This window comes from Vombatus ursinus, unplaced genomic scaffold, assembly GCF_900497805.2.
Source record: "Vombatus ursinus unplaced genomic scaffold, bare-nosed wombat genome assembly UNPS02014662.1, whole genome shotgun sequence".
Taxonomy (NCBI): domain Eukaryota; kingdom Metazoa; phylum Chordata; class Mammalia; order Diprotodontia; family Vombatidae; genus Vombatus; species Vombatus ursinus.
In genome coordinates, this window is record NW_020954440.1 from 1,061,160 (window position 1) to 1,088,561 (window position 27,402).

General features: G+C 38.6%; 1 protein-coding gene across 2 annotated transcripts in view; it reads left to right on the forward strand.

The window, feature by feature from the left end:
• Window positions 1–27,402, forward strand: part of ZFP91 (ZFP91 zinc finger protein) — a 39,168-nt gene that overhangs the window by 945 nt on the left and 10,821 nt on the right. Inside the window, exons 1-5 of one of the 2 annotated variants that reach the window (XM_027861309.1) lie at window positions 3,739–4,198; window positions 5,942–5,973; window positions 24,978–25,187; window positions 25,375–25,411; window positions 26,663–26,767. In XM_027861309.1, coding sequence (XP_027717110.1) covers window positions 4,155–4,198; window positions 5,942–5,973; window positions 24,978–25,187; window positions 25,375–25,411; window positions 26,663–26,767 — 428 coding nt within the window. In that variant the 5' untranslated portion in view covers window positions 3,739–4,154. Of the gene's footprint in view, window positions 1–3,738; window positions 4,199–5,941; window positions 5,974–24,977; window positions 25,188–25,374; window positions 25,412–26,662; window positions 26,768–27,402 lie in introns of those variants that run through there. The other variant, XM_027861308.1, reaches the window with a different exon arrangement.

Sequence of the window (27,402 nt, forward strand, 5' to 3'; positions counted from 1 at the left end):
TGCCATGCACGTGTTGTTTCCGTCTTACTGTGGGTACTCATTGATGCCAGGAAACTGGGGGTCAGATTCAGGTGACTTCCCCGGGGTTTGGCAGCTAATAAGTGTCCTTCCAGTTAAGGACTCCCCTAACTTCCAAAACACCTCGCAACACTGCTCCGACCAAGTGACTCACCCGACAGCTAGTATGTGACAGAGGAGGGGGAGGATTTGAACCCAGGCTCTTCTCCACATTCAGGTCACTTTCAACACCATACTGGTTCCTTGACTCTTTAGCAAAGAAACCCCTTCCCCGACGTTTACATCTTCCAGCCAATGTTGTTTCCCCTCTGAAGCGATCCTCGTAGCTCTTTTCCATAACTACAAATTGACTGTCGCATGCCTTTTTCTCTCCTCCTACTCTGGCGTCCAGCCTTAGCATTAGTTCTCTTCCGTGAAATCTTACAGCCCTTTCGGTATGTCGCTGTAAATCAGTCAAGTATTTATTAAGCACCAGCTGGGTGCCCTGCTGTGTGCAACAGGCACTTGGGGATAAAAGTGGGAAGATGAAAACAGTCCTTGATAGCAGAGTTTACCCCACTATACCATCTTTTATTGTTGCTAGCCTCAGCTTTCTCAACTTATTTTAAACCTTAGGTTTCTATATCTCTTTAAGTTTTAATATCCACACTACTTAGTGTATTATATAGGTGTCGTTTGAATTAGTACATGATTTATTCGATTTTTTTCAGATTTTTCCCAGTTCACACTTCACTCCTCCAATTATCTGAAGTCTAGTTCCATTTTTATTTTGACTTACTCAGAATTAAATTTTTTTTGTTGTTGTCAAATAAGGTGGGTGTTAATGCTTAATTTTTTTTTTCTTTTTAACTCAAGGAGTTATTTCCAGGTGTGGAAACTACTATTAAAATAATTGCTTTCCTAATTAGCTAGAAACTAACCCACGGGAAGAAAAAAAATGACATTGTCGCCAAACAAGACAAAAGCAATTAAATGTCACGATTAATACCTTTATATTGAAGTAATCCCCATTCTGTTACATTGACATTTTCAGCTTTTCGAAAGTTATTTAATCTAGCTGGTTGGAATAGAGTGCTAGATCTAGGGTCAGGAAGACTTAGTTCAGATCTGTCCTCAATACTACCTACTAGCACTAGCCACTAGTACTAGCTAGTACTACGTACTAGCAATGTGTTCCTGGGTAAGTTACTTAACTTCTGTTTGCTTCTGGCTCCTCAATTGTAAAGTGGGGATAATACTATTACCTACCTCTCAGGGTTGTAGTGAGGATCAAATGAGTTAAGTATTTGTAAGGCACTTATCACATAATAGGAACTTAATAAATACTTGTTTCCTGTCTTCTGGGCTTCACTTGGTTCATCTGTAAAAATGATGAGGTTGACCTCCTGGTTCCTTCTCAGCTCCCAAAACCTGTGATCTGAAAAAAGAAAATTCAAAGTGAAAAATTAACTAGTTGAAAATATAAGGAGAGTCTTAGGCAAAATTTATTTAGCAATTAAATGTTTCATACTACCAAAAATATGAATGGAAGTAATTGGAGTATGCTAGACAGAAACCAATATAGTTCAAAAAGAAGAGCATATTTGTTTCCAAAATTAGGACGGATTTAAAGTCACTGAATTAATGGGAGTGCTTCATCAGCTACTCATAAGTTATTTTTGGAATGGCATAACCATTTACTCTAGTTAGTATAGTTATTTTTGACCTTTTGTATCAGATGCATTAGAAATCCTATACAGACCTGTTTCTGAAATATGAGGAAATGATCTTGAAAAGATACACCTCATTTCCTCCTTTAACAATTGAAATAATTCAGAGGCTCATAGCTAAGTCACTGGTGCAGAAACAGACGCGTTTTACTGGTAGTATATACAAGCATGAACATCACATCTTGCTAGATGTAGTTGCAGTTTTCACTTGGTAGTCAGAAGAGATTTATAGTTCCTACTTTAGTCTCGTGGAATGGGTGGCATGATAGTAGGTAGGAGGAATTCCCACCTCCTTCCTTCTCTTTCACAGTGATGCTCAGCTTACGTACTCACTATATTGCCCTCAGAATTGTCTTCATTCAGTTATTTAAAGTTTGGTTTTTGAGTCAGGTGGTATAAAAAAGTAAAAAAAACAATTCTTTTCAATATTGTCCCCTTTCCCACTCACTTCTTGAAATTGAGTATTGCCTTTCTCTTGCCACAATTTATGTGTTTGTTGAATTCTTTTTACATTAAACTTAATTCTTTTAATTAGGAAAAAACTTACCTCAACCTTCTGACTGCAACCCCCGCCCGCATTTGAAAACAAGTGGAAAACAAAGCCCATTACAAAGATGTATAATTAAGCAAAACAAATTGTTTAATTTTCAATATTTGCAGTCTACCAGTCCCAGAATAACTTCGGGAGTAGTAACTGTATCAGCTGCCACGATATCCATTTCTTTTAGTGAAGGATGTTGCTGCCAAAGTTTTGAATTGTGGATCTACTCATGAAAGACTCAAACAGTATACTTTTTTTTAAGTCATGCTAAAGATGAATTGTGTAATGCTGTTTCTCGTGCCTGATATTGCCAGAAGGGAAGGAGGAGTAGCCCCCATTCTGGTTCCTTATCTCTCCCTCTTCTGATTCACCATTTCAGTAGAAAAGAATTGCATACCTGTACATATTTTCTACATTATTTCAGCCTCCAGAGTTATCTGCACAGAGTTGTGCTTAAAAAGGCACATACTTGTAAAAATTTCTTCTGCTAAGACAAGTTTTAATTATCATCTTAATATTAATATGTGATATAAACCCTTGGTTTCTTGAGTAGGGTAGGAGAATTCTGATTAATCAGGAACTTTGGTTAATGGAAGGTTATATACCACGTTCAGTTCACAGAATTAGACTACAGTAACTATACTATAACTTAATCCTTTCATTCAGAAAAGTTTTCGTCACTTCTGAATCATGATGAAAATCAGTTGTAGGTATAAGATTGGGGGATTTGCCATTTCTGTAACTGAATTTGGAAAGTGAGGGTTTTTTTTCCCCTTTTAAACAAATCTTAAATATCAGCTTATTTATCCCTTTGTTTATCAGTTTGTCTCCCTTTGTTGAAAGTAGATTGCAAAGAATTTGCAACTACAAATCTCAACCTAGACTACCAGTGAATGGAGGCTTCTGGTTATTAGGAGTGCATAATTAACCAGTTTTTATTATAATTGAGTGGTATTTAAATTTTCCATTGCTATCTTGATTATGTTTTTTTTTTTGCTTTGCTTATTACATTTCTAAAGAATTGTCCTCTTGGATTAACATGCTGTACAATTCCAAATATAATAAACATTTAATAGATGAAAGGTGAAGGAAATTTTGAGATATTAGATCATTTACTTTCTAAGAGAAAATATTTAATTTTGTGTCTGAAATAAGAACTAAAATTGTGCACAATTTTTGCTTGGTTTTGGTTGTATTCCCTTGTGGTGCCAAAATCATCCTAGTATTTTCTCTGTGTTGTGCAATGTGGGAATTACTAGAGCTATAAACTTTAGGTTTGGCAAGATTATAATGCAGAAAATCAAGCCAAGGTTTGAAGATAGTTATGAGTGCTCAAATTGGGAAAAGCATTTGCTTTTAGCTTGACATTTACTCTCAGGTCAAGCAAGACCAGCTGGAGCTATTTGCCTAAACTGGAAGTGTTTTCAAACAACATAAAGTTAAATATAACATGATATGTACGAGAACATGACCCGTTTGCATGCACCTTCAGTAAGGTCTTCTCTCTGCTTCCTAATTCATTTAGGGTCCTAAAGACGTAGACTTAGATTCATCAAAGGGCCTCTGTGGTCATCTAGTCCAACCTATTCATGAAGGGAGTTTCCGCCCTTACACGCCTGGGAAGTGGTGTTATCCTGTGGTAGCCAGCCTTTGCTGAAAGACCTCCCCCTCTAGGGGTGATTCCACCGCTTCTGCTTTTAGACAGCCTGAATTGTTTTCCTGACATCAAGCCTAGACTTGCCTCATTGCCGCTTTGACCCCGTGCTTCTTGTTCCTCCCACTGGGGACAAACAGAACAAATCTGGTCCCTCTAGCCCGTGGCAGACCTTCCAGTAGTTGAAGAGCCCAATCTATCGTGTCCGCCAGATCTTCTCTTGAAGCTGAACATGTCCATTTCCTTCAGTGTGTCCTCATATGTCATGGACTCAAGGTATTTCCCCATCCTGGTTACCTTCCTCTGGACGTTCTCCAGCTTATCAGTATCTTTCTTCCAGTGTTGCCCAGAACTACACACAGTCCTCCAGATAAAGTCCGAGGAGGGCAGAGGACAGTGAAACTCAACTCCCTGTTCTTGGAAGCTCTGCCCCTCTTGAGCTTTTTTGGTTGCCCCGTTTCACTGCTGACCCAGTGAGCTTGTGGGCCACTAAAACCTTGAGATCTTTTTCATAACAACTGTTGTCCCTGGCCTTCCTCTGGTTTGTAAAAGTGACTCTTTATATTCCACATGAAGGACTTGACATTTTTCTTTATTGAATTTCATCTTAATAGATTGGGTTCAATGTTCTAGCCTTTTCCCGTCGTTTCAGTTTTGTCTGACTCACCTTATTTAGGGTTTTCTTAGCAGAGACACTAGAGTGGTTTGCCATTTCCTTCTCCAGCTCATCTTATAGGTGAGGAAACTGAGGCAAACAGGATTAGGTGACTTGCCCAGGATCACAAGCTAGTAGTGCCTGAAACGAGATTTGAACTCATTAAAATGAGTCTTCCTGACTTCAGGCCTGTCACTGCTCTATCCACTATGCCACCTACCTGCCTGTGTCACCTATTAAAGGTCTTATTTACTAGCATTGAGGCATTAGCCTTTGTGCCTATAATTTTTTAACTTGTAAATGCTTATAATACAACTTTTCCATTAATAGAGATTTGTAGAAGTAGTGTAATCTGTATAAAGATGAGAGATTAGGCTGTAGGAAACCCTGCTCAATATAAACTTTTAAAAATGTGTAATGTAGCTTCAAAATCACAACTATAGTATTATACTCTTTACAACTTGTGGGACATTAATTGTTTTGGGAGGAAAGCTATGTTGGTGTCCGTAAGTGATTTCATGATTTATTGCTTCTTATGTCATAAAGTGGTATTATGAATAATAAGGATGAAGCACATTTAATAACCTAAGTTATAAAACCATGGTTTGGCTGCTTTAGGGAAAAGTTGTTTCATATATACAATCTCAGATCTCCTACCCATCTCCACACACAGTTATGGTGATGTAGGCACTGAACCATTCTTGAAACTTTTTGGTTCTAAAAAAAAATTATTTTAATGCTTTAAATTTTAACATAACATCACTATAAGTATGTAGGGATATTTTGAGTTGGTGACTAATGTCTTTATAGAGATACATGGCAGCCACTATCTTGATTACTTTACTGAAATGTGTTGAAAGAGCTTTCTTTTTTGGTCAGCACAAGCACAAATGATTATCCAGCTACTCTATTAAACCAAAATGGAATTTGCTTATGTTGTGGCTTTTCTCTTTTTCAGGAATTTGTTTGTAATATAAAAGAGTTTTCATTCATTTTTGTTAGATATATTGGAATTTGAAAAAAAAATAAAACTGAGTACTGTTCAGAAGCGTCTCATCTGCATTTGTTTAAAGTACCACATGGACAGTAATACTTTAAGAGCTCCTCTCTGGTTGTATGGCTTGTAAAAAACCATCTATATTTGAGTCAATTTGTACACATGAGAGAACTATGCTCTGAAATTTCTGAACTATCATTGAAAAGGGGTAAGTTAACCAGCCACTTATGAATCCTAGTGACATTTTCTTCAGCATAGTAGATAGTCACAATCTTATTTGGTTCCTAAAACAGTGTAATATATTAATATCATAAATGAGGAAATGCAGAAAATATTCCACTTACATTTAATCTTTCGTTTCTTTCAGATACACAGAAAAAGTAGTGGCAACCAGTAAAGGTAAGACTTTATTACCCCTTTCTCCATGCGTGCTTTATTTTGATTAACTTGTAAGATGAGAGAAAATGTAATAATAATTCATTTCAGTTTCCATTTAAAGAGGTCTTTCTTATTAGTTGAAAAGGGTCCTTTGTGCTGTAGTGGCTATTTAGGTGCCCTGCAGATTTAGGCATGAGGCTCCTCCGTTGACAATAATCTTCCAAATAATCATTGGTAGGAAAACTTATCTCTTGTATGGCACTTTCATTTTCTTTTATGACTTTGTTTGAAGAATTATTCTTCTTCTAGTTGGTATGTCGGCTATCTCAGCATTAATATAAACTGTTACTAGAATTGCAATTTGAGGAATAAGGAAAGAAGAAAAAGGTATCCTCATATATCAAGCCAACAAATAATCACTGTCCTTTTCTGTTGTAATAGGTTAGCGTAGTGGTTCTCAAAGTATAGTCCAGGGACCCTTAGAGGTCCTGGAGACCCTTTCAGGTGATCCACGAGGTCAAAACTATTTTTCTAATAAGGAGTCATTTTAATTCCTAATACTGTAAATATCAGTAGATAGCCACATAAACAAAAGCTGAAACGTTATTACTGTAATACTTTATAATACAGTAATAATCTACTATAATTTATTACTACAAGGAACTGTACTAGATGTTAGGGATACCACACAAGTGAAATAGTCCCTGCCTTCAAAGAGCTTATATAATGCCAATAGAAGGTTTACAAACTGGTTAATTTGCATTGGTTCTGTGAGTTAGGCACTACAGGAATTATCCCCGTTTTAAAAAGTGGAAACCAAAAAAGTTAATTGTCAAGTATTTATTAAATGAGTCACTATATTAAATTCTGGGGATACAAAGACAAAACTAAGATAGTCCCTGCCTTCAAGGAGCTTACATTCTACCAGGAAGATAATATGCCCATAAATAAATATATACACAGTATATACAAATGTATTAGCAGCTGTGGGAATCAAGTGTATCTTTGTGTGGAAAGTGACACTTGAAGAACATTTAAAGGAAATGAGATTCTCAGAGATGGGCAGGAGGAAGGCAGTGCATTCCAGGCAGTAGGGACAGCCAGTACAAAGTTAGAGAAAAGGAGATGGAATTTCATGCGTAAGTAATAGTAAGACCAGTTTGGCTGGACCATAGAATTCAGGAAAAAGTTTAGGTTATAATAAGGCTGGAAAGACTTGAAAGAGAGGTGTACATTTTGGGCACAAGCCCAATTGAGTAATTTGTTTTGCTTGACTCTGAATATTTATAAAAGTGATGACTTTTTTCCTCCCCCTCAGTGAGGGAAGGGTAACTGAGAGGGATGGATGGTAATTGTATCCAAAAAAACCTGTTACCCAAAAGAAGAATAAATATGTAAAAATAGAATATCATTTTTTTAAAAGTAATGCTAATAAATTAGGTTAGAAAGGTGATATGATAAGATAGGGCTCAGTTGTGTGGGGCTTTAATAACCAGACTGAGGAATTCTGTTTGGTCCCAGAGGCCACAAGGGAGCATTGGAGAGCCAGTCTTGGTAAGTGAATTATCCAAGTTCTAACTTTGATCACCATGTTGAAGCTCCTCTTTATTCCAAGTCTGATGTTGCCTGTCATTGAGTATAGTCATCCAGTCATCTGTCCATATATACAAAAAGATAGGCTAGGACTCAGATTTTTAAAGAGTGATACTTTATAATGTAATTGAGAATAGACTTTACGAAAAAGAAACTGTTGTCCTGGATGGATCCCTTGGTCTGAGACAGTGCGGTACAGGATAAGAGGGGCTAAACTTGGAGTCAGAGATTCTTACTTTGCATACTTTGGCAAGTCACCTAACTGCTGGGCCTCAGTTTCTTCATCTGTAAAGTGATGGGGTTAGATTAGATCACTTTAGGGTCCCTTCCAGTTCTAGATCTCTGATCTGTCCTCCCCTGTTAGTCATTCACTGGGTTCTCTTTGATGTCAGTTCCAATTGTTAAAGTACCTTAAAATTATACTATTTCTCTAAAACTGGAAAACCAATAGGATATTTACTCACTCTGTGCTTGGGCCTGTTTTCCTCAGCCTTTTTTCATCAGTTAAGAATTTAAGACTAGTTGACTGGCTATTGAAGGTGCCTTCACCCTGTTGTTACCTTGTTCTTGACATCATTAGCATTGCCTTATATTGAGGAATAAAGAAAGGAATAAATTTTAAAAAATGAGTGTCATTCCAACAGGCTTGGTTTTAACATGGATGTACCATCACAACTTAGTAATAACACTTTATAATAATAAAGCATACAGAATTCAGTATTTCCCTCTAAACTAAAAAGTTGTTGTGTAGTCAAGTCCAACTCTTTGTGACCCTGTGGACCACGTTGTCCAAGGAGTTTTCCTTGGCAGAGATAATGGAGTGGTTTCCTTCTCCACTGGATTAAAGCAAACAGAGGTTAAGTGACTTGCCTAGAGTCACACATCTAGTAAGTATATGAGGTCAGATTTCAACTCAGTTCTTCCTGACTCCAAGCCCAGCGCAGCACTCTATTCACTGAGCCACTGGCTGCCCTCTAAACCAAATCCTCTAAATTTCCTCTTTCTGTTGAGGAAAGAGGATTGTTATCCCACTTCATCACACTAGAGTCATCAGTAAGTGTTCCCCTCTCAATCAAGCCATGTAGCCAACTAGTTGGTAAGTCTTATAGGCGTTCTACTTCTTCGACATCACTTGCATTTGTAGCAACTCATCTTTGTAAATATTGTAGAAGATAAGGTCTTTGAGGGCAAGGATGTTTTTTGTTTTTATTTCTATATTCCCAGTATCCAGCACTATGCCTTGAACATAGTAGGTACTTAATAGTAGGTGTTGAATTGTTGAAACTTTACAACAGGAAGGATAAAAGAAAAGTGCAGACTGAAAAACAACTTAGAGTTCTGAAAGGAATGATCCCGTGACCATCTTCCATGTTGTTTTTAGCATTAGAAAATTGCTCTTTTGGGGCAGCTAGGTGGCACACAGTGGATAGAACTCCAGCCTTGGAGTCAGGAGGACCTGTGTTCAAATCTGGTCTCAGATACTTGACACTTACTAGCTGTGTGACCCTAGGCAAGTCACTTAACCCCATTGCCTAGCCAAAAAGCAGAAAAAGAAAAAGAAAAGAAAATTGCTCTCTGCCTCAAAAATAATCACCATTCTTACTCTGTGCTTAGTTTCAATTGAACCTTCCCATCCCTGTTGTTAATGTTGTGACCTTTTCATTTTGGACAGGTTTTTATGCTTAGAAGGTGAGTGTAGTGGAATTCTCTTTAGGTATTTGAGTATTTTTTTTTCTGAAAGGTCCAATATTATACATTTTAAAGACGTTTTTCTGATTTTTTTTGAATGTGCTAAAATATGAAGCTTTATAGGATTTTGAGTTGGAAGAGAGGATTTTGGGATTATCTAGCCCAGTTTGCTCATTTTACAGACAAGAAAACATTCCCAAAAAGGTTAAACGAATTACCCGGTGTCATGTAAGTGACAGAACCAGGATTCAAACTGGGATCCTCTGACTTCATCCAGCTCTTTTAGTATTTCATTGTGCTCCCCCTCTCACTTTTCATAAGAGAATGTTGCTTTCTCTTCATCCTACATGTGCATGTAATAGAAAAACAGAATCTAGTTTAGTTGACGTTTCTAACTTTCAACATGTATACAGATCTATGTACACATGTGTGTGATAATGGCATTACTTATGATCAGGATGAAAAAATGTCTTTAGATTACAGAATTGGAATGGTGAGTGGCAAAAACAGTATCATTTTCTCACCTACCTTAATAGGTTCTACCTTTGAAAACCCCTGAAACTTTGACTTGTAATCTTTATTTGCTTCTTTGGACCTCAGGTCTACTCATTTGCTAAATGGAGGGTTTGGACTGGTGATAATTAATTTCCTTCTGACTTCTCTTCTGTGTAAGCAAGGATTGTCTTTTCTGTCAGTAGCGGAACTTGAACCTCAATCCTTGACGTAGCTCTATTGGCAACTGTCTATTGTATTCTGGTTTGGCTTTTCTATCCTACCCTTTCAACTACAGCTCATTGTCGTCATCGAAAAAGTGTTTGAGCTTGTCCCTTGCGCTGATTTACATTTTATCAGTGTATTCAAGTGGGATCCCTACTTTACATCATTAACCTTTACTTTTTTGTGTTCTCTAAACTAAGGAAAGCATTAGGTAATAAGGATATTGCTTGCATTAACAGTTCTCTGAAAGATCTCTTTTAAACCTCCATTATAAAAGTGAGTATTAAGTCACTCTGCTTAGGAGCAGAGTGGAGTGGGAGATGGGAAATATACTCATTCAGTAAGATTCTTGGTGAGCCTCTTTTTTATCTCTTGGTGGTGCTTATCTCAGACCCCTGTTTTCAGCCTCCACAGCTCACTATTTCAAACTGATAATACCTAAATGCCAATTCAAGACCCAACTTCTTTATGTCCCCTAAATATTGTTTTTGAAGACCCATCTTTGACACATCTCTCTCTAGTCTGCGGCTCAGACCCTAAGCAGACCCAGCCCTGCTTCCTCACTTATGCATATACCTAATAAAATATGAAGTCTTCTGATAGTTTTTCAACCAATATGAAGTCCTGTGAGAGACCATTTGAAAATAATAGCTAATACTTATGTGTCATATCACAGATGTTATCTCCTGTCTTTCTGTTCCTAGCTACGTTGGGATTGGAGGTAGGGTACATTGTACAACATACTACTTTGGTGTGTTTAAAAATTGCCCAGTGGGGGAATATGCTTCATAGCATTGTTTTTAGGGATACAGTGCAAAGAAAGCTAGAAATGCTTATAGTTGAATTTCTGAAGAGTTGCATGGATAGAGAACCCTATTTCCCAAATGCTTTGTATTTCTTTCCAGGGGGAAAATTGATTCCTTAGCTTCCTAAAGTTGTACTTACAGGAAACCATTACAAACTAAGCTTAAGTGAAATTTATGATTTGTTTTAAACTGTGCTTTAAGTATTTTGCAGGTTTTATTTTGTGAGTTTCAGAGCATTGAAAATGTGGTGAACAGCATGTGAAAAAGCAAAATGAGTATATGGCAGTGCCATTTTTCTTACCTTTTGTCATTATCTTACTTCTTTAAGGTGCATTACCAGCAAAGGGAAGTAACTCTTGAGTTGCATAGCCACATAGAGTGAGGCCAGAATAGTTTTCAGATCCAGCTTCTCACAGACTCTGGTCCTTCCATTGACACCCCCACTCTGACCCTCAGCCCCCTTCCTCGATCTCTCTTTGCCTCTAGAACTTTGGGAGAGTCTTTTATTCCTGTGATTGCAGCTATGACAACTGTACAGCGGTCATTCAGGTCCTCCTAGGTCAGTTGTGTTCTAAGGTAAATGTGATAATGGCACTACCTTTGTTTTTCCCTTCTTCTCTCCTCTCTCTCCCTTACGTCTGGCTCCTTCAGCTTTATAAGCAAGAACCTTAATACGACAAAAACCTGAAAATCTCTGCAGCTTCTAGTCTGTATTCCTGGTGTTTCAGCTGGCCTTTTTGTAGCTCCTCAAGCCAGTCTTTAGCGTGTGCAGAAGTAATTTCCCTGGTGTCCTTTTTTTCCCTTGCCACCTCTGTTCCACTCAAATTATCCTGTCCTGCTAAAGCAAAGGCCTTGCCATTTTCTTGCTCGTTTTCCGGCTCAATTGCCCTTGTATCTCTTCTGCTTTCTTACTTATTTTTCTTACTTAACCCTTTCGTGTTATGGAACCTGTGTGAGGTCTTTCTTAGTACTAATGTTTCTTGGAACAAATGATTCCTCCTCCCTTGCACGTCTTGACTTCTCATCTTTTTATATAGATTCCCACATGATTCTGGTTTGTAAATTAGTGTTTCTTGTTTGCTACGGACTTAGTAGAACTGTGGACAACATAGTATATTTCCCCCTAAAGCTGTTGCCCAAAAGGAGGAAAAAGCACCTCTCTGAGTATTTCATAGAGAGGTGTAGATAAGACAGATATATATGTCTATACATCTACAGAGAGAGGGGTCTATTGAGATATATCAATATTGTGTATGTCTGGTTTCCGTATTGGTGGAGATGCAGGGCCAGAATCTCTCCAGACCTTAGCTTTCTTGAGTTGCTCAGTCCCACGAGTTCTTTACCTAGTAACCTTTTGATGATGACCATCTCTAAACCTGGCTATTGCTAGTCCACTCTGATAAAAAGACACACCCTTTCTCTGGGTCTGAACACATCACCTCTCCAGCTTCACGTAGGACGTTGCTAGAGTCTGTACTCTACGGACACTGCCAGTGAGAATTCAGAGTAGCACTTCCAAGACTTCTGTGTGGATACTAAATAGTTACTAAGTGGTAATAATTTCAGACGAGGATGACTTAGTAGATGGAGAGTTGGCCTGGGAGCCAGAATGACTTGTATTCAAATCCCATACTTAAAGGTACTGATCGACCCAGGGCAAGTCACTTAAACTCTCGATACTGTAAGCAACTCACTAAGATTATAAATTGAAGAGAAAGTGCTGACTTTTGGTGGCACCTGCATTGGTGCAGGGAGGTTCGTTTTCTGGAATTTCTACTCCTTAATTTCAGAGGGTCTAATAGGAATAATTTAAAACACATCTTGTGAATAACTCTGCGAACAGGACGTTTAGGAGGAGCAGAAAAACATCAACAAAGCATTGACTCAAATTACTGATGGATAAAATCTATGGCAATACTTCCTTCATTCCACCCATCCTAAATGATTGATTCATTGCTTTAATTACAGCTTCTTTAGTGGAGTTTAGTAGAAGGAAGTAAACTGAAGAATTTTTTTTTTTAGTTGAGCCAGTAAACTTCCATGGAAGTATAAAATTCCTTCTGGCAATTGTGCCTCTTTTGCATGAATGACAGAAACTTTATCTAAGAAATTTCTTTGTTGTATAGACCTGTTTCAGAGTCTCTCTATTGTAGATAATGTCGAAAGAAAAAAATTACCGAGTGAAGCATTCTTAAACAGAATGCTCCTAGAGCATCAGAGATTAGCCATATGTAATAATTAGCAAGTTTGAAACTGCTTAGGGATTTTTTTCCATTCACGAAATTGTTATTTACAGCTATTTTATGATAATAGCTTTTTAAAAATACTGGCTTACGATTTGCAAAGCGCTTTACAAATATCTCATTTTATTTTCATGCCTAAAGCATTAAGCAACTCTGAAAGCCAAAGGCACTGGAGCCACCAGGTCTGCCTTTGTCAGCTCCTTAACTCCATGATGCTTTGTCCAGATTTCTTGGTGATCGTGGAATGCTTATGTGTAGATTTGGGTGTCCTCTAATCTGAACTGATCATTTGCCAGTTATTGGAATGAGGCTTAAAAAAAAGGAAATGTGTTCAGAAGAACATGTGACTGGTAAATATATATCTTAGTGCAACTAAAATTCACACAAAAGCCTGAATCGCCAAAGAGTTTGGAATAGACTAGAAAAGTAAATTAGTTCGCCTTTTCCTCAGCCTGATTCTGACCCAGTTCCCCATCTCTCTCCCATGCTGCCCCTGCCCCACAGTATCGACAGTTTAAGCATGAAAATATCTTTTACCTGCTCTATTGGAGGGGGGAGGGGAAGCGCTCAATTAAACCGTGGTCCCCAAGATAGAATTTCTGGTAAATAGAGATTTAATCTGTTGCCATATTTAATAGTTCTCTGTTGACTGTTCAAAATACATAACCTATTTCTCTTTTTCTTCCTCTTTGTGTTTAACATTTATTTTTTAGGACAGGTTCAGTTGAAAAATTGACTGTTAGCTTAGTTCACCAAAAATAGTAAAATCATCTAGCATCATCATTTTCCACCGGGGGAGGTAAGGTGGGGGTAGAATCAACTTAGATTATCAGCATGAACCTTATGCACATATCTTAGGAATTCTGAAATGTCTATTTAAAATACACACACATACATACATATACCAAAGAAGACATATAATTTCTTAGGAAGTGTTATGACTCACTTGCTTATACAGCTGCTCTTTGAATTTTAATTTCTTTCCTGATCTGTGAAAAAAATAAACAGAAGGGGTTGGTAGAAGTACTATAGGAAGCTATAACTACTTTCAATTATGTGATCTTTAAGTGATGTTCTGATCTTTGCTATTCATACAGCTAATAATTGTCCTCAGTCCCGTGCTGTCTCTAGGAAAAACAAAAATGAGACATGGTCTCTGCCCTCATGGAGGTTGTATGTTATCTCTCTCAGTAGTTGGGAGATAAGATGTGTACACAAGTAGCCATAATGCAGGGTACAATGTAAAAGTGCAGTAAGCAGTACAAAGTTCCACAGTGAGGTAGAAGGAATCAGGGAAGGCTTTGTGAAGGTGGCGTTTTGAAATGTAGGCTTCTTATGCCTTATTCACCACCATGTTCTCTTCCATCCAGTGACACTAGCTTCCTGGCCGTTCCGTGAGCAAGACACTCCATCTCAGCATTCCCTGCCCCACGTGTCTAGAATGCTCTCTTCCGTGGCTTCCCATAACTCCAAACTGCAATCCACTACAGGAAGCCTTCCCTAACTAATCTTAATTCCAGTGTTTCTCTCTTCTAATTATTTCCTATTCATCCTTTACATAGCTTGCTTTGAATATATTTGTTTGCAAGTTGTCTCTCCCCCACCCCCATTAGATTGTAAGCTCCTTGAGAGTAGGGAATATCTTTTGCCTTGTGTATATCCCCAGCACTTAGCACTGTGACTGACACATGATAGGCATTTAATAAAGGTAGGAGCTAGACAGAGACCCAGGAATAGGCATTCTAAGAGAATGGAACATTATTAACAAAAACACTGAAGTAGGAAAGCTCTGGGACTTGTTGTAGGAGAAGCAGTTAGGCCCGTTTGCCTATAGTTGTCATAGTTGAACAGATAGGTGGCTATCAAATTGGGGGTTTTTTCTTAAAAGAAAGTAGGAGGTATGGTTTGAGCTTTAGCATAGTTCCTAAAACATTTTGGTAAGAACTAAAACAAAAAACATCGGGTAAGTATGTGTGCAGTACATCTGAGATCAGAGGTGATCCTTTCCTCTCTTTCTAATTGAGTGAGAACATGTGAGACACCCGTTCCTTTAATACATAGTATTTCACGAGTGCATCAGAGTTTAAAAAAAAAAATGACGTATGAGCTTCAGCCAGCAAGGTTGTTAGTCTTCCTTTCCTGTTAGGTGTCAGGGAAGGGCATCTTAAAGAAGATGGTATTTGAAATGAACTTTTAAAAAAGGTAAAGGATTTTAGCAAATGATTATTTACGGATTTAGATAAAGATGCAGAGGTGAGGGCATTTCCAGTCCACTGGGGCTGACTAGCTACGAGCATGATAAGAGGACAAAGAGACATCTATTTTGATTTATAGATCACATGTAGGAGGAGGCTCCTATGAGATAATGTTGGAAAAATAAGGTGGTGCTAAGTTGTGGAGGGCCTTGACTGCTAAGCTAAGGAGTTTGAACTAGACTTAATAGATAGTTGAAGCTCCTGAAGATTTTTGAGTTGAGTGATGGTATGACTGGGTTTATGCGTGAGAAATACTGTTTTGGACGTGATATGAAGGCTAGCTTGAATAGAGGAGTGGGTCAAATTGGAAAATCTGTGTTAGAGTGGATAGCAGTAGGAATTGGGAGGGGGGATTGTTTCAAAGATGGAATTGATAGGTACTGGTTCCCAGATGGAGAACAAAGCATGAAAGAGAAACCCAAGTTTATGAACGTGGTAGGCTAGGTGAATGGATATTAGTCACTAACTGAATTGTTGAAATCAGGGAGGAGAAAAGGTAAGACTTGTTAAACTTGAGGTTGCAGTTGGAAATCAGTGTGGAGGTGTGCTTACAGCTACTTGGAGAGGTGAAGCTGGACCCTGTCACCAGGAGAAGTTACAACTGGAGAGAGACATGTTGGAGCCTAGAGTTGGAAGTTAAAGTTCTGGGAGTGAGGGAGATTTCCACAGAGTAGAGCATTAAGAGAGAAAGAAGGCCAAGGATAGGCCCTTGAAATGCCTACATTAAGGAGTCAGAAAGATTAGAGGAGACAGTTATTTCCATATATTTTAATAGTTCTTAATTGGCTACTAAGACACTGTTTTGGTTTGTTTTAGTAAAAGACTGAAATCAGCGTATACAATAAATGTATTTTTTTTTCTGAGTACTTGTTAAAAGGTTATGGGAAGAATAAGGAAAAATAAGAAAGAGAATTACACTTGGTTTTTGGGTTTCTTTTTGGAATGGTTGTTGCCAGTGATCTGAATCAATCTGTTGTGTACTTGGCATGTGGACCAAGTGTCTCTGTTTTTTAGCATTGTGAAAATGATTGGTTCTTTGATACTGATAATTAACAGGGCATCGAAAATAGCCTTAGTATTTTCTGATTCAGGGTTAAAACGGGACTGTTTCCTTTACTTTCTGATGACATTTGTTCTGTAACTTATAAGGTTGTATACAGTATCTGGATTCCCTAACAGCCCTCGTTCTTTTTGACAGGGTATCGAACACCAAACGTTTTAGTATTCTCTCATATGATTCGTTTTTTGCCTTATTTTTCTGCTTTTTATAAAATGAAACGATAAGATGCTGAAGCTCATGGAATGAATGATGGTTGTATTATTTGAGGCAATAATGTGAAACATTTTTTAAAAGGTTACCAGTAGTTCACACTACAGCACTTTGAGATTTTTCTCTGGTCAGTGTTCCGAGGAAGCAGTAGCAGGGTATGTGTTAATCCTTAGCTATTTAAAAAGGAAGTAAGCATCCATCAGTCTCTTCTTATGTTTCTTTTTAAAAAATTTTAAATGCAGGGTTAAAATATTCAGAAAGTAAAAGCAAAGGCTAAAAATTTTTTAAAGAATAAAAGGATCAGTTTTCCAATACGTAGGAAAAGGAAGATAAATAATAAGATAGTATCATAGTCCAGCATTTTAAATTTCTTAATATTTACCCAACTGAAATAGCCTTATTTTTTAATGCATAATCATTTCACCATTATGTCTAAAAGAATTATGTTTGTATTTGATATGTTTGTTTTCTTCAAATGTTTCAGAAAAAAATATACTTCACTATATTATTAACCATAGTATCATCATTATGGGTACTCCTCTGATTATAGATTTAGAGCTTTAAGGAGCCATTAGAGGTCATCTACTCTAATCAATCACTTTACAAATGAAGAAACTGAGGCCCAGAGAAATGAAGTGACTTGCCCAGAGTCCTCAGGAGGGAGTGGCAGAGCCAGGAGCCTCCAAATCCAACACTTGTCCCACTATTTCATGCTCCTTCCACATCACTATCCCTTTATAACTTAAATGTATTTGGGAGTTTCTGTGGCCAAAAACCTTTCGATTTAGTTTGGTTATTCCTTAAACAACGAACTTTCTCATCCACAGCTAGGCTCATATTTGAGGTTTTCCCAGCGTTGCTGAGTCATAAGATTATAAATGGAGAGCAGGAAAAGCTCCTGTTTGTTTTGTCCGGCTCTCTTGTTTTGCAGATGAAGAAACTGATTCCCAAAGGTCCAAGTCACTTGGTCAGAGCCTCCCATATGGTCAGAAGCAGAGCAGGGAGTTGAGACCAGGTCTTGTGGTTCCAGTTCCCTTCTCGCATACCTTAACGTGCACTTCTGTATCCTGACAGAGTCAGTGAGGATGCTGGGGTCACTTGCATGAAATGAGGAGACAGTGAAAAAGGATTTAGCAGAGTGACTACAGTTGGGGGGGGGGGGGGGTGGGGGTGGGGAGAACCTTTAATATATACATTTAAATCAAGTAAGTTAAATGTTTAAGGAGATTAGTTGTATATCCTAATGTAGCCATGGCAGGACTTCAGAATAGAGGTTAACCACAAAAGCAATTTTTGAGTTGATTTTGGTTTAAAAAATATGCAAACTAATTGACATTGGTATTTTGTTGGAGCTTCAAAATTAGTCTAAAAAGTTCATACGATGTACAAAGTTTGATGCATTGATATAGAAATCATCCTTGTTGCAGTTGAGGTCTCAATACTTTGTTCACTAGAAACCCAGAGGAAGATTCCCTCGGGGAGGGTGCAGTGTAGATGAGAAGACATACCTGCACACAAATAACTCCAAAGAAGGTAAAATGGGTTAAGTGTCATAATAGAGATACAAACCAAGGGCCATGGGAATTCTCTGATTTAGTATCATAATTTCTTCCTAATCTTTTTAGCATTTTTTTTCTTTTAAGTAGTTCACTAATGTCTCTTTAAACTTATGAAATGGCCACATGATGGCAATACTGCTTTGGGGGAAAGACCATGGGGAATGATGAATCTTTTATAACAGGGCTGCAGAACCACAGAGAAATAATCTGCAGGTCACATAAGTTGAAAAAAAAAATTCATTTTGTTTTTAAGAGGAAAATATAAACTGCCTCCTCCCTTTTAAAATTAAGACCAGGAAACACAGCTCAATGAGTACAACAAATGTGACCTTGGACAAGTTGTTTTACTTTTTTAAGACCTTGATTTTCTCCTTTTAAAATGAAGTTGGTTTGAATGATCTTGTGATGTCTCAAACACATACAGGGAAACAAACAGAAGAGTTTAGAAGGATCTAATATTTATTTCAAAATGGTAAACATTGTTAAGATTTATAACAGCATTTTTATCCCTTTCTAAATCTTTCAAACAATGTGTTCTTGAAGTCCTCTCGTTTATTATTTTCAGAGGAGAAAAACCACAACTACTTGTTCTGGGAGGTAAGGAATGGCACATCATTTTACTAGCCTTGAAATGAGAGTATTGTTGCAGAAGACACTAAAAGTCATACTGTATTTCGAGTTTCATGGGTACATGTGGTTCTTTCATAGATAAAATTAAGCCAAGTGCTAAATTGGAAAAATTGGTGCCCTCCCTCTGCTGTGCACATTTAGTGACTTAAATTAGCTTGTGAAGAAATATTGCTTTATAAGAACATGGAGTTTTAGGTCTGGAAGTGACCTAGGAGACCGTCTAGATAGTCTCATTTGATCTTATTTTACAGGTGAGGAAACAGAGATCCACGCAAATCAGGTGATTTTTCTGAGGTCATACAACTAGTTATTGGTTGGTTTGGGACTAGAACTTGAGTCTCATAAATCTCAGTCTGATTAGCCTTCCGTTATACCATGCTTCATTCAATTTAAATGAATGAAAAAGCATTTAATAAGTGTTTCCTATGCACAGTACTGTGCCAAGCCCTGGGAAGCTCACATACTTTGGGAGAAATGACCCATACAGGAGGTTTCAGCTGCAGGTCACACGGGAAAGGTCAGTGGTCTTTAGGATTCAGTGGTAAAGCAGGTAATTGTTCATCTCCCTTCATGTCACGTCCAATGATAAAACCATTTGACAGGGGCAGGAACAGGGTTTCCCATGTCTACGGTAATTGTGTCTCCTGACAAGGGAGGGTTATAACCTCTGCAGAGGGACTTGGCAGGATTTCTCATTGAGCAGTGACTGCAGGGACCTGGCTGGACCAGAATTAGAACCAGAGCATTGTCATTTGGTAGCAGTTTGGGTTCTAGTTCCTTCTCTGCTTCTCAGTGTTCTGACTTTGGGCATGGCACGTAAGTTCTGGCCTTCAGAGATCACGTCGTCAAAACACCTTACCTGCTTCAGTGCGGATCTCTTGAAGACTATCCAGCTCCGAGGTATAAAATCTGATTCAACATATATTAAATTTCTACTTGTCCACGGCTTGGTACTAAGCAGTGGAGGTACAAAAAACAATTGTCTCTGCCATCAAGAAGCCTACATTTTACTAAGTGGTATGATATAGACGGGGATACGTAAATGTAGGATTATTGGAGGGGAGAGAGTAAACACTAAATATTAGGCAAATCAGCTTGTATGTTGTATATCTGAGCTTTAGCCTTGAAGGAAGTTAAGGATTTTGAGAGGTAGGGCTGAGGGATGTTTTTCAGGCATGCCATGTGCAAAGATGGAGAAATCAGGAATGAAACATCAAGTGCAGGAAATAGCTAGTAGAACAGTAAATCTCCAAAGGTAGATAGGAGCCAGAATAGGTAGATACCAGAATCCTAGACATTAATGAGCCACTGGAGCTTGTGAGCAGAGGATTAAACAAGGTTTGACCTGTGTCTTGGGAATAATTGGGCAGTCATGTAGAGGAGGGACTGGAGAGAGGCCAGACTAGAAACACACCCAATAAGCTGCTGCACGAGCTGAAGCAAGAAGGAATGAGGCACTGTATTATGGTAGTGGCCGTGAGGGGTGGGGGGAGGCGTAATGGGCTGAGAAGATTATTCTAGACGAAGGATTGACGTTCTAGAGGAAGGAAGACGTGGCATTCTGTTAGATCCGGAGGGTAAGTTGTCAGCGTGGATGGTGAGAAAGATTATTATTCCTTCATCAGAAATTAGGCAGTTTGGAGAAGGAGGTCAGTTGGAGGGAAGAGGATTTCTGTTTCAGACAATTAGTTTGAGGTGCTGATTGGACATCCAGAGGGAGATGCACATTAGTAGTTGGTAATATGAGACTAGGGACCATTAGAAAGATTAGGATTAGATATATCCATCTTGGAAACAATTGCACTCAATTGACTTGATGAATTCAGGAGTAGAGATTATAAAGGGGAAAAAATGCCCAGGCCAGATCCTTAGGAATGCCCTAAAGAGCCACTTAGACTATCCCAACCAACATTTAATGGTTATAGATGATGGTGATGATGATGATGATGATGATGATCCAGTAAATGACATTGAGAAAGAATGATCAGATAGGTAGGAGAAGCAGGAAAGAGTATAATATCACGTAAACTTAAGAGAATATCCAGGAGAGAGAGGGTGTCAGTGTCTCCTCTCTGTCAGCAGTGTCAACAGCTCTATGGAAAGGCCAAAGAGAATGAGAATTGAGGGGGAGAAAGACCATCACATTTAGCAACTGTGATCATTAATTACCTTGGAGAGAAAATTTTTGTGAGTGATATAGTCAGAATGCAGGTTGTTAGGGGTCAGAGTGAGCATGGAAATGGTGGACACCAAGTGTGGCTCATTCTTTTTAGAAGTATGACCAGGAGAGATACAGGATGATTGCAGCATCAAGTTAAGGTTTTTCAAGGTTGAGAGAGACCTGGGCATATAGAAAAGGAACAAGAAGATAAAGAAGTTGAAGAGAGGAGGAGAGGAAATAACAGACGGGTCAAGCAAAGGTACAAAATAAAGGCTTGATACGGGCAAGAAGGGCGACTTCATGAGAGACAGGAGTGGAGCAAAGGAGAAGAGTAGGGGCGTTCTGTGAAATAGGAGAGAGATAGCCTTGAGCTTCTCAATTTTAACAAAAACAACAATGACAAAGACCCACTTCTGATGAGAGAAGAGAAACATGTATAGGGATGCATTTAGAATCAAATAATAAAAATACATTTTAAATGTATTTAAAATCGGCTTCACAGTTACAAGATCTGAGAGGGAATATTTGGAGCGTAGCTGGTATGAAAAAGAATCTCCAGTGTGGCAAAAGCAGCCAAAAATACTGGCAACCAGGCACACAGATACATTGTTGGCGTAGCCAGCATTCAGAAAGCAACTTGGAACTACACCCAAATGAAATAAAGTCAACAAATATTAAACATCTCCTGTGTATTGAGGTGGAGGGAGGAGGTGGGGTGGCATAGGAGATGTAAGAAGACTAGGGGGAAGAGAGCCTAGATCATGAAGGACTTGGAACACCAAATAGGATTTCGTGTTTGATCCTGGAGGTAATACGGATCAGACCAGCGCATTCAGAAAATCATTTTGGCAGCTGAGTGGAACATGGAGTAGTAGACTGCGGAGAGACTTGTGGCAGGTAGCCCAACCAGCAATGCCGTTGTAGTGGTCTAGGTGTGAAGAAATGGGACATTGCCTCTAGGTTGTGGCAGTGTCAGAAGAAGGAAGGGGGGATATTGGAGAAGTGTTACGATGGTGAAGTTGATAGTCCTTGACAGCAGGTGGGATATGGGAGTGAGAGATAGTGAGGAGTCAAGGATGACAATTAGGTTGCAAGCCTGGGAAGCCAAGAGGGTGGAGGTAACAGTAATAGGAAAGTTTGGAAGGTGGGGAGCATTTGCAGGGGAAAGAGAATGGGTTCGGTTTTGGATATGTTGAGAGGGCAAGGTATCTATGGGGCATTCGGTTTGAAATGTCTAATGCATGGTAGCATATGTTGAAACTCGGGATCAGCAGAAAGGTTAGGGCTGGGTAAGTAGATTAAAGAGTCAAGCATAGAGATGATATTTAAATCCATGGAAGATTGTGAAATCATCGAGTAAAGAAGAGGGCTCAAGACAGAGCTGTGTGGGATATATGTGGTTAGCTGGCATGACCTGAGTGGAGGTAAGCAAAGGAGACTGAAAAGGATCGACACTTAAGAGAACCAGGAGAAAAGCAGTGTCATGAAAGCCTAGAGAAAAGAGAGCATCAAGAAGAGAATGATTGACAGTGGTAGTGGCTGCAGAGAGGTCAAGAAAGATGAGGATTAAAACAAAGCCATTGGATTTGGCAGTTAAGAGATCATTAGTAACTTGGAAGGGAGCAATTTTGGTTGAATGACAAGGTCAGGTGCCGGATTGTAGAGATTTAAGAGAGAGAGGCGGGGAAGTGGAGGCACCTATTATAGATAGCCTTCTCAGGGAGTTTAGCCACAAAAGGCAGGAGAGATACGGGATAATAGTGGAACAGAAGGATCAAGTGAGGGTTTTTTGAGGGTGGAGGAGACATGGGCATGTTTGTGGGAAAGCAGCCAGTCTTCAGGAAGAGATTGAAGATACATGAGAACGTCAAGATGATAGAGGAGACAGTCTGCTGGAAGAGATGGAATAGAACAGGATCATCTCTTCATGTGAGACCAGGGGTATTGAATATAGTAGCAGAAGGCTCTGAATGATGAGATGAGGAGGAGGGAAGTAGGAATGCATGGCAAATAGCCTCATTTTTTTTAAATTTTATTCTGTTTTTCATTGAAATAAGGAACAAATTTCTCTCAGCTGAGTTGGGAGGGGGGGAAGGTAGAGGGAGCCTTGGATGGGGTTTAGGTGAGATGAAAAGATTTGAAAGAGAAGGCTTGAAGGAGACCAGAAGGAAGAGAGGAGAAGGGAAGGTTCCAGCCATGAGAGACAGCCAGTAAAAATGCATGGAATTGGGGGATGGAAGGTCTTATGTGGAGGCCAGTGTCTCTGGATTGCCCAAGATAGTTCTTACCCAAAAGAGTCATTCATTCAGTTATGCAAGCCCTTTGACCCTACTGTAATAGCACTACTAGACCTGTAGCCTAAAGAGAGGGAAAGGACCCTCATTCTGTACAAAATCATGTATAGCAACTCTTGTTCATAGTGGCTTGTGGTGAAGAACTGGAAACTAAGGTTATGCTTATCAGTAGAGGAGTAGCTGAACAAAGTGTGGTATATGAATGCAGTAAATACACCCATGATAAATGATGAAAGGACCAACTTCAGAGAAACCTAGGAAGCCTTTTAGGAAAGTGTGCAGAATGAAGTGAATAAAACTTAGAGAATATATTTTAACATAGCAACAGCAATGTAAAGAAAAAACAAAAGATTTAAAAACTGATCAATGCAATGACCATCTGCTATTCCAAAGCACCATTGAGGTTGTGCACAATTAAATATTTTCAGATGTAACCCTTTCGTTTGTTTGTTTTTTCCCTCCTCTGTATATTTAATAGAAGGGTTTTATTTTTCTTCTGTGAGAGAACAAGGGAAGTTAACAATAAGATTACCAAAAGGAGAAAGGTTACAAAAGAGTTACTGAAGGTTATTATTTTAAGATAATAGCGGAAAAAAGGGTTATTTTTAAAATGTACGGTAAGAAACAGCAAAGTCAGTTGGCAACCCAAACAAGCATGTGGCTTTGAAAATAACCTGTTGCCTTTGGTGTAGGGAGGAAGAAGGCAGGTGTTTGTGGCATAGGCCTGTGTTGCATTGGCTCTCTGCTTTGTTTGTAGAAGCAAAAGTCGTTTTATATTTAATGTCGAGTTCAGAATTTTTAAAAACTGAAGTGGGAAAAAGGATAATGTAGCAAAAGAAAAAACCCTGAGTCTTAGGTTGCATTAACAAAGACCTAGTGTCCATGACTGGGAAGGTCCCACTGGCCTGCTCTGAGCTGAATACCCTCTTGAGTTCATATTTCAAAATAATGGATTTCCTTCTATTAGGAATAACTATCTTGAGCATTTATAAAGAGAGGGAGAAAGGGAAAAGGGAGAACTAGGCAGTGAACCAGTGTGGTCTTGCATTTAGATTCAAATCTCAAGTTCTTCAGCATTTTTCTGCCTATTTTTTTCTTTGTATTGGTATTTCAAGTTGAGGCAGAACGGCGTAGAAGATACGGTGCTAGGCTTGGAATCAGGAAAACAGAGTTCAAGTTGTGGATCTTTCTCTGACATTAGTCACGTGACCTCGGGCAAGCTCCTTATCCTGTTTGCTGAAATAGACGTGGACTCCTGTTACAATTCTGCCTTTGGGTGATGTCACCAAATGATAGACCTTTAGGACATCATAGGTTACATGAAGCAAAGTTACTACTATACTTTGTGACTTTATGTATATATTAATGGAATACCATTGTGGGCACATCAGTCAATCAATGAGCCTTTATTAAGTGCCTACAAATACACTAAATAGGCTTTAAGATCACTGAATTGTTGAAAAAGAAAAATAAATTCCTGTCTTATTTTTCATTGATAATTTTAAGAGCCTTTTGCATTTGTGATCTTCCTGTGATCACCACTTAATTTGGTTCCTTCTATTCTTGTTAGTCCAGAAAAGGTTAGGATGAAATAATTTGCGTTACACCTGATTCTTTCCATTCCTGTCATAGTGCGGCATCTTTTTAGCAGACCAGATGATGACTAAAATGATGGGCTTTTTTAAAAAGCAGAATGTCTAATTTGTATCCTGCCTTTGTTGGATGTAAAAATGGTATCATATGTCATGGCTATGTTTCACCTAACTGTTAACTCACAGAAGGGTATTCTGTGTCCTTTTTTATCTCAGATCCCAAGGAAGAGAAGGAGGAGGAAGACAGCTCTACCCTTTCTCAGGAAGCTCCCATCGCTGCTGCTCGGCCCAGCCGGGGCTGGCGTAGCAGCAGCAGGACTGCCTCACGCCAGTGTGATACAGAGAACACGAGAAGTTCAAGGTCCAAGACTGGCTCCTTGCAGCTGATCTGCAAATCAGAACCCAATACAGAACAGCTTGAATACGGTATAGTGAAAGTGGGAAGTAGTTGTAGAATAAGCAGCTGCCGGAGAATTTCAAGTGTGTGTAACACTGAATATTGGCTAAAGTAGCTTAACTTGGGGAAAGAAGAGCTTGCTCTTTTGAAATGATAACTTGCAGTTCTTTTGTCAGCAGAGGTAGAACTAATAGCATGTGCATATTTTTTCTCCAGAGATCGCAGAAGAACATCAGTCTCCTGGTGGAGTAAGGTAGGAAACTCCTTGGATACACTTTTATTTCGTTTGAGACCCTGGAACACAGTCATATTATATAAATATTTTCCATTTGAAAGGATGTTTAACTGTCAGTGAAAATTAGATGTCTGTGTTAATTCAGATTTTGTTTTTCTCCATTTTTGCTCTTAATTCATTGATGAATGATATCTAAAACCTCATTTTCTTCTTCTACCAAGCAAGAGGTTTGGACTAAATCTCTTAAGATCCCACCATTAAAACCCCATGATCCTAGTTGTTTTCTGGAATAAGGACTCCTTACTCTTGGAAAATTTAATTTCGGTATTTTTTAAGCCAGTTCTCAATCCTTTCTTAAAACAACCATGCAACTTCTTTTGACTACTAGGAGTTGGTAATGGAGAACATAAAAGATTAATGGGGTGGGGGTTGTTATTTGTTTTTTAACAGGTTTAGCCTTTCTCCCATTTTATTTAGAGGACAGATATATTCAAATATAGCAGCATTTCCAAAACTGATGTTAAAGAACCCTAGAATGTTTCTAATAGTATAAAGGGAGTATCTCAAAATTCTCAGAACAGTTCATTTTTTTTTTTTTTTTAACACTTGTTGCATTATTTTGTTGATAAGAGTTGAAGAGTTGCCACTTCAACGTTCAGCACAGTAAGGAGTCAGAATTCTGGAATGTTTGGAGATCATCGGAGAGAATAGGGAATTTAATCTTTTAGGAGAGTAGGATACTGTACCCAGATTCTCAACTACTTTTCTCGATAGATTTTTGAGATACCCATTGTTAAGTTAGAGGAGAGTTCATCAATTCTTGGAACTTCCTTTATGAGTTTAAGCTTTATAGTTCTGTTTGTTTTTGGCTGGGCAATGGGGTTAAGTGACTTGCCCCAGGTCACACAGCTAGTAAATGTTAATGTGTCTGAGGCTAGATTTGAACTCAGGTCCTCCTGAATCCAGGGCCGGTGCTCTGTCCACAAGCATTATAGTTTTGCAAGGGACTTTAAACTATATTTTTATACGTATGTATGTATAAGACATGCATAAACATACATATCACATGCTTTTATGCTTTTGCTAATTTCACCTCAAAAGTAAGGCCTTGGAAAAACAACTGACTAGATTTCACTTTGGCTAGATTACCAGAGTTGGAAGCCTGGCTAAATAATTAGGTTTGTTGAATGGTGATCTTTAAGAGATCAGGAATTAAATACAGCTATAGAATTTTCATCACCCCTTTGTTGTTTGACTTTCTCCTTTTAGTAGTGATGAGGAGGAGGAGGAGGAAGAGGAGATGTTGATCAGCGAAGAGGAAATACCCTTCAAAGACGACCCAAGAGATGAGACCTACAAACCCCACTTAGAAAGGCATGCTTCAAATTCCATTTGAAATGTAGTGATGTTTTGTTATTTTTTTAGTGTAAAATAATTGAGGAGCCTTGTGTGATATGTTGCATGCTTTTAATTGTCTTTTATCATGTTGGTTCAGTGTATGGGCATATATTCAGTTTCAAATGAATGCACACACACTTGTTTGTTTGCATATCCATTTTTCTCTTCTTTTACCCCTCCCCAATCTTGTCTTTCATTCAGATTGTTTCAGGAATAAACCTGACCCCCCCCCCCCATTTGCATTGTCCACCCCTTTGCTACCTAATCAAATGTTGCGAACTGCCTCAGCACTTAGCAGAATTATGATTCCTTCACTACTTTATTTAGTGAGATTTGTCTGTGTTGGGGACATCTCAGAATAGTGCCAAGTGCTATTTTCCTATAACTGAGATAGTAGAAAACTAATAATAACTCACATCTCTGTAACACTTTTAGGTTTGCAAAGCATTTTCCCTGTACCTGGTTTAAATGGCAAGTCTGTAAAATGGCTGTTGTGGCAACTGCTGAGCATATTGGACAGAATACATATTGTAGGAGATTGGGAGGAAAGGAAGAAGGTGATACAGAACTCCCAGGATTTAGATGAGGGTTCTTTGGAAGGAAATATGTCT